Genomic DNA, 14,135 nt, shown 5'->3' on the forward strand with positions numbered 1-14,135 from the left:
GAAGGACAGCCGTGCACAGTTGTTTGCTGACTCAAAGCATGTCTGACAGTAAAAGATATTAGCTACAAGTATCTTTTATTTATTTAACAATATGTCATGGGTAATTTCCCACACAACATAAGGGGATTTAGTGCATTATTCTTAATAACCATCATATTCCACAGCGTAGACTTGTTATTTCACCCATTCCCCTGTTGGCAGGTGTTCAGGTTGTTTCCAGTGTTTTTCCTCTTACAAATGGTGCTGCAGCAAACATCTTCATATGTGTGTTATCTACTGGTGCTTTATACTGCAGTACTTTCAAAGTTTCATTGCTTTTTATTTACCACCTGAACATATTGTATGAGTCTTTCTTTAGATTGATAGTCTTACAGCCCTTCATCTATTTTGCTTCACTGTAAATTCACATATACAAATGTACACACACACAGCATATATACAGGGTGGGGCAAAAGTAGATTTATAGTTGTGAGTATGCAAAACAGTATATTCTTGCATTATCATTTATTAATTATTGTATTATTTTCCATACGACAACTGTAAACCTACCGTGTCGCACCCTGTGTGTATGTCCATAGCAAACTCTTGCGGTCCTCTAACTTACCCCCAGCCCGCACATCTGCCTCAGCACGTGGCACGCCGCGGTACTAATTCTCACCGCCACGCTCCACGTGCCGGTGCCTTTACCACGTGCCTCTCCATAATTCCCTTAGTAAAACTTGTTCTGAGGTTTAGTTCGAAGTCATCTCCTCCTGAGAGCTTTTTCTAACCTCTCCAACCTTTAAGCAGAAAATCCCTCCCTACTGTGTGATCCCATAGCAGTTTCTGCATTTCTGTGTCATAACCCTTTTCTCGGTCTCCTTCGTGCTCAGTTGCAGCGCGCACAGCCACGCCCGCTGTTGGATTGTCAGTCTCTGCTCGCAGGCACCATCTCGGCTGCCTGCAGGAAAGGTTCGAAGAAGTGTTCATTGGACTTGAACAATTTGTCTAAAAATAATAGGTAGTTGGAGCCCAATACTTCCCTTTCAAGCCCTATTATAACTAAATACAGTTAATAAGGCAAATTTGGGAAAAGAGAGGAATGTAAAATAGTCCCATGTGGTATGGATATTTTGGCCCTAGGGACCTTGTCCTTTACTTCTACAGCAGGGGTCAGCAACCTTTTTCTATAAAGGGCCAGATCGTATGTTAGACTCTGCCAGCAGCAAGACCTCTGCTACAGTTACTGAGCTTAACTGTCGAGTGGAAGCTGTTGTAGACAGTAAGTAAATGAGTAAACATGGCTGTGTTCTAGTAAAACTTTATTTACAAAAACAGACAATGGACAGGATTTGATTTGTGGGCTGTAGGTTGCCAACTCCTGCTCTAGAAGGTATCTAGCTACATTTACACTGGCCTGAGTTAAATTTAAATTCTGGCTCGTCGGCCTTCACTCTTCTGTTTGCTATGTGACTTTGGGCAAGCTCCCTACTCTCTCTGTCATTTTCAACAAATGAACATAAGATTCATAGTGCCTCTTACATGTTAGGCATCTAGTTCAGGGCTTAGCATTTATAGAATACAGAAATGGTAGCCATTAATTTCCATGTTAAAAGTAGTGGAAGCATAGAAAGAGGATCAGAGAACATGCAGTCCTTTTTTTTCTCAACAGAAAGTAGCAAAATCCTAAGGGAAAGGAAGAGGAAAGCCCTGGCTGGTGTGGCTTAGTGAATTGAGTGCCAGCCTGTGAACCAAAGGGTCGCCGGTTTGATTCCCAGTCTAGGGCACATGCCTGGGTTGTGGGCCAGGTCCCCAGTTGGGGGCATGTGAGAGGCAATCAGGCATTGATGTTTCTCTCCCTCCCTTCCCCTCTCTAAAAATAAATAAATAAAATCTTTTTTAAAAAAAGGTTTTAAAAAAAGGAAGAGAAATAGTGGATAGCAGACGTTACTGGGTGACAGCAGCAGGTCTCACCAGCAGAAACAACAGTCCTCTAAGTCACATACACTCCTCTGTGGAATGAACCAGGACAGACAGACAGACACGGAGCTGGACACTTGCTGCAGCAATAGCAATACTATTAATAAAAGAACTTGAAGATTGTTTTGCATGCCTGGAACTCTGATAACAATGTAAAAGAGAGGAGCCAGGCTTCAGGAATTATTGGTAAAATAGTTACACCTGCAAATTTCAGTGGTATTACCTCTTTAAAGTGCCAACAAATAGGAATCTCTGGCAACTTACTAACTAATTATCTCCAAACATTTCAACTGACTATAGCAATTGGCACTTTGAAGATGTAACACCTCAGTGCCTTTTTCCTCTGCCATCAAGATAAAGCACCCCTCGCCCTCCCCACAAAAAAGATAAAGCCCAAACACTTGAAAGCAGCATGCAGGGCTCTCCACATCTTGGCTCCAGCTTAGTCTTTCAGCCTCACGTTTGATCTTTTCTTTCCTTGCACAGCACAGATGCTTTATCCAAGTAAGTTGATTAGCTTAATCCTGTCCCCTGAACACTTCTTCCTCCCCTGTTGCTTATGCCTGTTCTAGTCCAACCTAATTCTCTAGACCTTTACCAACCCGTCAGTCATCCACATCCCCATTCTTTCAGGACCAGGCTTGCTGATCCTCTGCATACAACCTGACTAACCCAGTGTCAAGCAATACCAGTATCCTCCTTCCAGCTGCCAGGAGCATTATTATTATTCTCTGTCCTTTTCTTGTGCTCTGCTTATGACTTCTCCAAGCTTTCTGTAAGTGCTCAGGAAACCGTATGCTAATGAAGATGGTGTGTACACTAGAAGGAAACCCGGATTTGAAGTTTGAAGGCTTGAGTCTGTGTCCTAGCTCCACTGTCATTTCACTGTGTGTCCCAGATGGGCAAGTGGCTTCATATCTCTGAGTCTCAATTTCTTTTTTAGTAACAAGGGTCCTATAGCTACCCTGTAGAGTTTTTAGATGAAATGAGGTCAAACGAAAGCAAGAGTCTGGGAGTCCTTGCAAGGTACCTACCTCACTCAGGAGAGGGAACTGAATCTGAACTGTTTGCAGAGTTCGGCTTGGTGTATCTCTCTAGTGATGTAACAGTTTTGAAAGCAAGAACTATACTTAAACATATTTGTGATTAGTTGCAGTACCTGGGATGTTTATAAAAAGCTACTCAAATTTATTTGACTTATTTTTATGTTGAGTTTTCAAATCCCCATCAAAATCATGTAAGGCATGCTAGCTTGTGGTTTTTAATTTTGTAAGCTAGAACCCAGATCCTCATCAGCATATACTGCAGAGGGATGCTTTACAATGGTTTGAAGATCAACTCAGTTTTATAAATTTTTAAAGCTTGGGTGAAAATTCCCAGGGCTTTTCAAAAATGTGTACATACAGCTGAATACTTTTCCAGCTTAATTTTTGCAGAATTAATACTCTGTGCACATGTTGTGCTTCCAGCGTTCCATGCTGACTGGCTCTCTCCACCGGATGCTCACTGCTTAAGTTTAAGCCCTCTTTATCTGGTTTGTAGGCTTTCCTACAGGAATGTAAATCGAGCCTGAAGATACATATTCCTGATGATAGATAGAGAGTGTAAGGAAAATTATACATACTGAATTGTGAAAATATTCCACACATTCTTACGCAGGTGCAAGAGGCATGAGGGTCTGTAGACTATTTCATAATGCATTGTTTCATTGATGGTTCACAACAGACCCTGTAAGCAAGCACTGTCTCCACTTTGCAGGTTGGGAAGCTGAGTCCTGTAGAATTTAAATGTGCTCCCTGGGTCACAAACTTAGGAACACGGGTGCTAGACATGGAACCAGGTTCTCCGACACCAGTGTACTGGTATCTGCCTTGCACCACAGGTGGTTGACTCCCCGGAGTTAGCATGCTCCACAGTAGCTAGGTAGGACCTCCTTTCAAGGTTGAAAAATGGGATTTCAGTAGAAATTTTTCCTCTGTTTCTTGAGGGTTTGTTTTTTAATGAAAAAAGTCTTAATTGTTTAAAAAATCTGATAAAATAAATGTTTCTACCATGACATACTTGTGTATAAAACATATAAGTAAAATCAACTCAAGTCTTGTACAAGTCACTTGCCTTTCTCTGTAAGGTTTTAGTAACTGAATCAGATCCCTGCCCTCAATCAGAGATGGAACTAAACAGAGCTTGTCTGCCTGACTCAGAGACTCACCCGTGGGGTAAACGAGCTGCTGTGCAAGTGCAGGCACAGGGTGTGGTTGCAAAGCCGGGCGTTATAGTTGTCATTAAACCATAAGTATCACAGATAAATTAATCATCTGTCTCAAGTTCCGTCTACCTGACATTAATTATTCAGTAATTAGCAACACTGGAAAAGTGTCATTTTAGAAACTACCATATTCGTTACAAACTACAAGCCTCGAGATTTTATAAAGTTCCAGGAGAGTTGCAAATTTAGTCCTTACTGCATACTGGAACATTTAAAAGTTAATTAATTCTCTGACATTCAACAATGTAACTAAGTTACTTTATACGGTTGTTTGAGCACAATGTATGTAATCTTCTGATTAAAATAAGTGCTCAAATCATCAGTAGCAATTATTTACCCACCTACTGTCCCTAATAGCTCCTCCACAGAATCTGAAGAGATTATTCTCCAGAGAGTTACAGAAACATTTGGCAATAAGAGATGGTGGAGTAGCTTTTAAGTTTTCGATCTCAAAGTTAGAATTTCTGAACAAAAGTGTGTTTTTAAAATATTGAATTGAAGGAAAATTCTAAGAAGGTTCTGTGCAGCAAAATACCTGCCAATTCACTATTGTGTACCCCGTGGTTTCTATTTAAATGTGTGCTGTCGTTCGCGATTTATTCCTGCTTCACATGATAATGAATCTAGATTTTGTTTCTGTTCTTTGTCCAGACTTGTACAGCAGGCAAAGTGTTTGAAAATCAAAGAAAAAGAAGATTTTGACTGGGATAAACTCTTCAGAGGTAAAAACAAAAACACTAGCAAAAGCACAGACTATACTTTTTGTTGTGAAGATGTCTTGTTTGTTTGGCTGGCTTTACCATTCCCGTAGGAAGAGGGGGAAAGGACCTGCCTAGATGTCAACAGGCTTGTGTCTCGCCCCAGCTCTATGAATACGTTCTGTCACTTCACTGGTGTAAACTCTGATTTTCTCATTTTTAAAGTGAAAGGACTGGACTCTGTAATTTCTGTGGCACTCAGTCACAAGAGGACAAATCTAAGCCTATGGAAGTGAAAGTCTCAGTGGTAGACTCTTTGCCATCTGCAGAAGGCACAGAGGGAAAGCAGAGTCTCATTGTACTTGTGTGAGTTGGAGCGCTGGGAAATGTACCTCATTAGTAAGGCAGGCAAGAAGGTTATTGGAAAAAAAGTTTAATTATTAAAAGCTGAGGGATTATCAGAGTATAGGAAAAAGAACTACATGTTTTCATTTCATTATGTGTCTTTCCAGTCAAGGCTCAATGTAGACAAGATCTCATCTATAATTTGAGGTTATATTGTAGCAAGCTAAGGAAATAAATTTCCCCTTGGTTGTGTTAATTTAGTGAAACAATTTTTATTTGGTCAGGTTACAACATAGGTAATTTGTAAATAGTATCATTATGTCTTCAACCATAGTACTTCCATATGTTTTTATCTCCCCAAATATGGTAGGGGATCTCTTTATCTTCTAGAGAATAAAGCAAATTAGTAAGTTTTCTGCTGACTTGGCCAAAAGGGCAACAAATTAGCCCAACTTGGTAGCACTGCACTTCTTCTCCAATGCAATCACCCATTCTACTTTCCTTAAGAGAAAAAGAGTGTCCTTGGCAGTCATTGAACAAAAGGGCTGTAACTGTGAGCAAAGCTGACCTGCTCATTTCAGGCAGGACCCAAGCTCAGCTTGTGGTTGAAAGAGCTTGGCCACAAAGGGAGGAGGAATCTTTTCCTCAGAAAGTGGAGGGCAGTTACATTACTTTGGTTTCTTTGTGCATCTGCACATTTCTCCCTATGGGAAGAATTTCTGTGTGATGTAACTAGTCTGAACAGCGCTTTACACAAAGTAAATAACTGACACATCAGAAACGGCCCCATGCAAGTGTTCTAGCCCGTTTTACCAAGCCTTCGTTCCGTGAACAACGTGTTTTGGAATGATATATGGAGCCCTAAAGAAGCGTCAGTATATTAATTCATATTTTAACACTTTTGAAAATATCTCCACAGACTAGTTATCTATGGGTTCCTGTTAAAACGATAGACAATTTTGTCATTCACATGGTAAAAGTAGTAATGAGGATCACTTTTGTATAAACAGAAAATATCACTAGCAAAATGCATTTGCAACTTGTGGAAGATGAAATCTCTAATTTGTTTATAGTGTTCACTTGTTCCTTTCTGCATCGTTTATAAAAAGATTATAACCACATGCCTTCATTTATGTGTGTGTATGCCGCGCTCTTTAACACGAACATATGCGCTCCTCACAGTGCGGGTCTGAGTTCACAGCGGGGGAGCCACGACACCCACCTTGGCGTGGGCTGAAGCCCCCTGCCTGAGCGGAGCGCGGGTAGCAGCCTGGGCCCATAACACTCTCTTGTTGAGAAAACGCCTTCAGGGATCCATTCTAGTCCAAGAAAATTGACAGGATTAGAGCCTGCTTTTTAGGGTAGGGGTGGCCTTTTGTCCCACAAACTGGTTCCTCCTTATACTGAACTAATGATCTGCATTGCTGTAATTAAGCTCGTTTTCTCTGGTTCTAACCTGGATGAGACAAAATAAGGAGAATAAGTATGTTACTGCTGTGATATTGAGTGATTATTTAATATTTTCCTTTTATTTTTTATAAATTTATAAATCAGAGCATAATTTCTAAATCTTTACCTTTGCTTTTTGTCTGTCTGATTTTTGGTCTGACCATAGATTTGAATAAACGCCTTCATCAGTTAGTTTTGTTTTGTTTTGCTTTGTTTTCAGAAAAGTAGACTAAAATCTGTTCTTTGTTTTCCCCATGAGGGAAAATACTATACCTTTGACTTCTTTTATAATTTTTTTATTTTTCAATCCAGTGATTAGACATTTCTAAAACTTACTAAGCGATCACCCTGCTAAGTCTAGTACCCACCTGGCACCATGCACAGTTATTACAATATTACTGACTCTATTCCCTATGCTGTACTTTACATCCCCATGGCTGTTCTGTACCTACCAGTTTGTACTTCCCTTTCTGAAAAATTGTCGACACTATTACAGGTGTCCCCCATTTGTCCCCTTCTCCCCCTCCACTCAGACCCACCCCCGGGGCCTCACGATGTTTTTGTCTGCGTCCCTAGGCTATGCATATATGCATGTATGTTCTTTGGCTTTGATTTTTAGAGACTGTACACATGTGTACACAGGCAGCTTACTGTCTTCATATCTTGGGTGTGTTTTCTGTTTTTACTTGGAAATATCTTTACTGTCTAAATCATTTTATTCAGATACAATAAAATGTTTTTAAGTATAAATTGGTTGAGAAAAGCATGGTTATCTAAAAGGCTGTTTAGTTGTGAAAGGGCAGAAGTATAATAAGTTGGAGTTTGTCTTACTAAGGTTTACAAGCAAGCTCATTGAGTGTCACACCTAAGTCATAGCAAATGGTAATTAGCCTTTGTGCCTTTTGCTAAGCAAGTAACGCATGAACATATAGTTGACACTTCCGGGGTACCACACGTCCCTTCTCTGGGGTTGAGTTGGGCATCTGTGCAGTGGCCTGTCAGGTTTTTACCTTTGTTCATGAGTGTCCCACAGAGGCCTGCACAAAATTTCCTTTGCACATAAGTTGAGTGAGGCTGGTGAAAGTGCATTTACATGAAGTGTCAAGGACCTGTTCTCCTAAGTGCTCTGTCCGTCCGGCCCCTGAGCGAATTCTTGAACCAAAGCTGTATGGTGCCCCAGACAGCAATGCTGTCCGGGCTGCCACGCGCACTGCCCCTGGGGATACCTTTGGAATTGTGGAATGTTTAACTAGAAAACTGTTTCTTTTTTACTATCGGTTATTTTTGGACTCAAGTGTGTGTAGCTAATGCTCCCTTCCTTAAAAATCCAAAAATTTTATAAAGCAAAAAATGCAAGAGATAAACCTTGTTACTAAATGCTTCATAGATTGATTTTGGATATAATAATCCACCTTTTTGTTTTCATTACCAGTACAGAATCCTGTTGTATTTGGTGATCGACAATTCACTTTATTTTTCCACTTGCTGATATAGTTTATCACTGCATATACACTACTAAATTCTTTTTTTGTAAGTAAACATTGTAGCTATACCCCTTTAATTGCCATTTGGTTCATGAAATAGAAGCTGCCTGGGAGCCCACCTCATGCCATACGATACCCAGCTCCTGCCAGGACAGTCGCTCTTCTGGTTTTGGTCCCCGTCAGTTACTCCGTCACTGCTCTGAACGTCCTATAAATGAAATCATACAGTAGGTACCCTTTTATGGTTGACTTCTTTGGCTAGCATGATGTTTGTGCGATCCATTCAAATCATGTTTTTTTATTCTCATTATTGCATATTACTGAATTTTATGATGACGTCACAGTTTATCCATTTGAATGTTCATTGCCTGCAGTTTTGCCCTCTTACCAATGATGCTTACTAGGAACATTCTAGTATGTGATTTGGTGGATATGTGTATGCATTTCTGTAGGGTATATACCTAAGAATGGAGTTTCTGACTGTATGGGTTTGCATAAGTTCAACCTCAGGATCTCCTGTTGAATTTGTTTACAAAGTGGTTGTAACAGTACATTTCTCCCAGCACAGTGTGGAAACTGCAGGTACCCTGCATCCTTGCCAGCAGTTAGTTTTTGTCTGCCTCTTTGGTTTTAGCCATTCGTTTGGGTTTACAGTATTTACTCATGCTTTTAATTTTGCATTTCCCTGAGGCCTGATGAGCTTGAACATATTTTTATGTTTATTGCTATTTGAATATCTTCTTTTGTGAAGTATCTTTACCATTTGTCTTTTAGGCCATCTTTTTCTTTTTTTTTTAAATCATTTTTTTATTGTTGTTTGAATACAGTTGTCTACATTTTCCCACCACCACTTTACCCTGCCAAACCCACCCCACCCTTAATCCTACATCCCTTTGGATTAGTCTGTGGGTCCTTTGTACATGTTCCTTGATGACCCTTTCCCTTCTTTCTCTGTTATCTCCCTCCCCCAGCCCTTCTGGTTACTGTCTGTTTGTTCTTTATTTCAATGTCTCTGGTTATATTTTGCTTGCTTGTTTGTTTTGTTGATTAGGTTCCAGTTAAAGATGAGATCATATGCTATTTGTCTTTCACTGTCTGCCTTATTTTACTTAGCATAACGCTCTCCAGTTCCATCCATGCTGTCGCAAAGAGTAGGAGCTCCTTCTTTCTTCCTGCTGCGTAGTATTCCATTGTGTCAATGCACCAGTTTTTTGATCCACTCATTTGCTCTTGGGCACCTAGGCTGTTTCCAGCACTTGGGTATTGTAAATTGTGCTGCTTTTGAATTAGTGTTTTAGGATTCCTAGAGCATAATCCCAGCAGTGGAATTGATAGATCAAAAGGCAGTTCCATTTTTATTTTTTTGAGGAAATTCCATACTGTTTCCACAGTGGCTTCACCAGTCTGCATTCCCACCAACAATGTACTAGGGTTCCCTTTTCTCCACATCCTCGCCAGCATTTGTTGTTTGTTGATTTGTTTATGATGGCCATTCTCACCATGTGAAGTGGTATCTCATTGTGGTTTTAATCTGCATCTCTCTGATGGCTAGTGATGCTGAGCATCATTTCATATGTCTCTGGGCCCTCTGTACATCCTTTGTGGAGAAGTACCTGTTTGGGTCCTTTGCCCATTTTTTAATTGTATTGTCTGTCTTTCTGGAGTGGAATCATGTGAGTTCTTTATATATTTTAGAGATCAAACCCTTGTCCAAGATATCATTGGCAAATGATTTCCCATGCGGTTGGTTCTCTTTTCATTTTGCTAATGTTTTTTTTAGCCATGCAGAAGCTTCTTTTTTTTTTAATGAAGTCCCATTTGTTTATTCTTTCCTTTATGTCCCTTGCTCTAGGGAACATATTGCTTCGTGGAATATCTGAGATTTTCCTGCCTATGTTCTCCTCTAGGACTTTTATGGTGTCACGACTTATATAAGTCTTTTATCCATGTTGAGTTTATTTTGGGGTATGTTGTAAGTTGGTGGTCTAGTTTCATTTTTTTGCATCCAGCTCTCCCAACACCATTTGTTGAAGAGGCTATTTTTTCTCCTTTTTATGCTTCTGCTCCCTATGTTGAGTATTAATTGACCATAGAGACTTGGGTTTATTTCTGGTCTTTCTATTATGTTCCATTGATGTATGTGTCTGTTCTTCTGCCAGTACCAGACTGTTTTGATTACTGTGGCCTTATAATATAGTTTGATATAGTTTGATGTAATATAGTTTGATGGTTTGATATCTCCTACTTTTTTCTTTTTCAAAATTGCTGCAGCTATCCAGGGTCATTTATGGCTCCATATAAATTTCTTAAATGTTTGTTCTGTATCTTTGAAATATGTCATTGGTATTTTAATAGGGATTGTGTTGAATCTATAAATTGCTCTAGGTAGTATAGACATTTTGATGATGTTAATTCTTCCTACCCATGAATACAGTTTATGCTTCTATTTGTTTGTGTCTTCCTCAATTTCTTTCTTCATTGTTGTGTAGTTTTCTGAGTATAGGTCTCTTACCTCCTTGGTTAGGTTTATTCCTAGGTACTTTATTTTTCTTGTTATATCAAATGGGATTTTTTTCCTGATTTCTTTTTCTGATATTTCATTGTTGTTGTACAAAAATGCCTTTGATTTCTGAATATTGACTTTGTATCCTGCTGTTTTGCCAAATTCACTTATTAGGTCAAGTAGTTTTTTGGTGCAGTCTGTAGCATTTTCTATGTACACTATCATGTCATCTGCAAACAATGACAATTTTGCTTCTTCCTTTCCAATCTGTATGCCTTTTATTTCTTCTTCTTGTCTGATCACTGTGGCTAGGACTTCCAATACTATGCTGAATAGAAGTGGTGAAAGCGGACATCCTTGTCTTGTCCCTGATCTTAGTGGGAAAGATTTTAGTTTTTGCCCCTTGAGTATGATGCTGGCTATAGGTTTTTCATATATTAGGCCATCTTTTTCTTGTTGATAGGAAGGAGTTCTCCCTATCTCATCCTACCTGGAGCTGTGGGTGCTTGCATCCATGGTGGGGGAAGTCAGTGCTGAGGTATCATCAGAAAGTTAGAGTCAGGAGAGACTGAGGAAAACAAGAACAAACAGATTAATGGCATCAAACTAACAGGAAGAAGAAAAAACACAATTAGGGAACTAAATAATGAAGATAAGATGAGTTTAAGCAATATATCAAAAAGCCACAACTTGTGGGCCTTCTTTGTAAGTTTAAAAGACACAGTCTTAGACATCTTTTTATTTCACTTAGTTCTCTGTGGAAGGTGAGTTACAATACTCACTAGTTTTACACACACGTTAAAAGCCCTCTGGGAAGCCTCTGTACATAATTACCAGCATTTTTCATTAGTAGAATTATGATGCAAGCCTGTGCTGGAGTTCATGCTTTCAGTTTTGTAGTATATCACAAAAGTTGTTTCTGTGGGTGCCTAAAGATCTTTAATCATGGCTGAATTACTCAATGGTTGCTACTCACCCTGAAACATGCCCCACAGAGTTGCCTATGAGAGAAGGAGCTCAGTAGCAAATTAATGCCTGTATGTACCTGGTTTGCGGTGCTGGGGAGGGGGGAGAAGGGGGCGAGGGGGCGACGCATGTTTGAGGGTGGGGCTTTGTCTGTCCGAGGCATCTCTCTTACTCTGTGGCAATGACTCCTCAGATAGGCCGTGGCCCCACTGCCGCCCCCCAGGCATGGCTGCCCAGCTTTTGGAAGAGCCTCATGATTCCCAGCAATGAATCTCGTGTTTACATACATAATTTCTTCATTAGGGTAGAGGCTATCACTAACAGGGTCTTTAAATTGGATGAAGATACACCATTTTTGGTTTACATGGTGAAGGACAGAGAGAAACATAGAAAATTATCAGTGGTCACACTATGTATTATATCGTTTAGAAAAATGACTGACTTACGTTATGACCTATATGTATACTGAATTTTAAGGGCCGTGTTGGGGTTCATTCCCTAAGGACTTGCTCTTATAGGGAACTGAAGCAAGAAATGACATTGTTTCTTCATAGGAATCATCACAGTTAAAAAGCAGGTTGTTCATCATGATTCTGACATGTAAAGAGGTTGTAAGTCATCGCTCCTATCCTCACAACAGGAAAAAAGCTGAACACACTGACTCACTTTTCTCAGATCCATCAGAGAACTGAGGTCCTGCCCTCAATGGAAACTGCTTTACCCGTGGTGTGTGTCCCAGGGAGAGGCGGTTAGACCGCTCCAGTCCCCGCTAACCATGTGTCTCACAGCAGGGAAGGAGGATGAAGGCCGACACACTCTTCTGAAGGTCACAGCCCAGGGACTCAGGCCTGTTAAAAAACAACCATAAGACTCTAGAACACCTCCCCGCACCGATACCTGTACACAGAGACACAGATTCTATTTAAGAAGGAGCTTCAAAGGACTTTCTTCAGGCAACCCAAAGACAACAGGGGAAAGTGAAAGTACACTAGACGAGCCCTGGCTGGGTGGCTCAGGAGGTTAGAGTGTCATCACAATACACTAAGCTTGCAGGTTTGATCCCCGTTCAGGGCACACACCAGAATCAACCAATGAGTTCATAAATAAGTGGAACAACAAATCGATGTCTCTCTCCCTCTCTCTCTCTAAAAATCCCCTTGATATTTTTTAAAAAGTACACTAGATGACACCAAAGCCTCTGACACCTACAACCATTAGGCATTTGTCAGAACCCCTAGAACTTTCTAACACAAAGACTGAATCTCTGCATACCAGCTGCTCAATTTTTCTATAAACCTAAAACTGCCCTAAAAATTAAAACATTAATTTTTATTAAAAAACAGCATCTTTGTAATGACTCAGCAGTATTTGGTGTGGTAATGTGGGCCATATAGAGGGACAGGGACAAGCTGGAGTTCTTGGGAAGAGAAAGGAAATGAGTTGTATTGGGCTAAAGGATGATTCTAAGGGCAGGAACTAGGTGCCCACAATTAACTCAAGGAGGGTATTCTCACAGTTAAGCAAACGGAGGCTGATGGCATCGTGAGAGTGAGTAATGAATTTTATCAGCTGTAGTCTAGAGAAATTCCAGCAGCCGTGGTAAGATGTGTAGTGCTGTCCGACAACATAAACGCGCCGGTTCTTGTGAGACCACACCTGTCCTTGTAGCACCCTCCCTCGGGCGCTCTGCTGTCTTCTTTAGGTGTCAGTTAAAATATTAATAGTAAGAGTTTTCAAGATAGAACAGAATGTAACAAACATTTCTCATTAAAAAAGGAGAGTTAGCTTTATTTTGCTTAAAAAAAAAAACAACACGTAACAGAGAACTGTGTCCCAAGTGAGAGACCAGATGAGATTAGGGCCGTGGAGTCACAGATTTTGGAGGTGCCGAGATGCTCTGACCCACCCACACTCAGGCCCATGGGAAGCTGTTGTCCTGCGGCTAGTGAGGCTCCGAGTGAGGGAAGATTCTTGGAAGTGAGGGGAGGGGTCCGGATGCCTCTCACGTCCCTTCTGGGATATCTAGAGCTTTTTTTACTTGGTTTTTAATCTATCCCATATTATCTTTCCAAAAATTCCCTTTACCCTTCTTTTCATGTAAACTCTTTTTCTGTCAAGTTCCTGAAGAACATGAAAACGAGAAAGCCAGTTCTTTTGCTGGATCAAGGCCTGGTTTATAGGCTTTGAAGAATTATAAGCACTATTGGCAAAATATTTTGAAAATTCAATTGTGGAGAAAAGTATAATGCAAGAATAAAAAAGTCTGAATAAAAATAAATTTGCTTTAATGAATAGATACTTATTTTTAGTTAAGGCTTGAGGGACTGACAACTCTGAAAACTAAAGGCAGCACCAGGCCTGGTGCAGTGTGGGCAGCCGTGCCATCGGCTCCCTCAGACTGTTCCAGAAGTAACTCTCTTGAACCGGAAGCCGCCTCTGACACGTGGTCTTCTGCACACTGACAC

The 14,135-nt window shown here is 40.4% G+C and overlaps 1 protein-coding gene across 1 annotated transcript in view; it reads left to right on the forward strand.

The window, feature by feature from the left end:
* L3MBTL4 (L3MBTL histone methyl-lysine binding protein 4) overlaps positions 1 to 14,135 on the forward strand; it is a 413,756-nt gene that overhangs the window by 303,031 nt on the left and 96,590 nt on the right. The window contains exon 16 of the mRNA XM_053913420.2: positions 4,877 to 4,947. Coding sequence (XP_053769395.1) covers positions 4,877 to 4,947 — 71 coding nt within the window. The remainder of the gene's footprint in view (positions 1 to 4,876; positions 4,948 to 14,135) is intronic.

The sequence above is a fragment of the Desmodus rotundus genome, chromosome 10 (genome assembly GCF_022682495.2).
Source record: "Desmodus rotundus isolate HL8 chromosome 10, HLdesRot8A.1, whole genome shotgun sequence".
Lineage (NCBI taxonomy): Eukaryota > Metazoa > Chordata > Mammalia > Chiroptera > Phyllostomidae > Desmodus > Desmodus rotundus.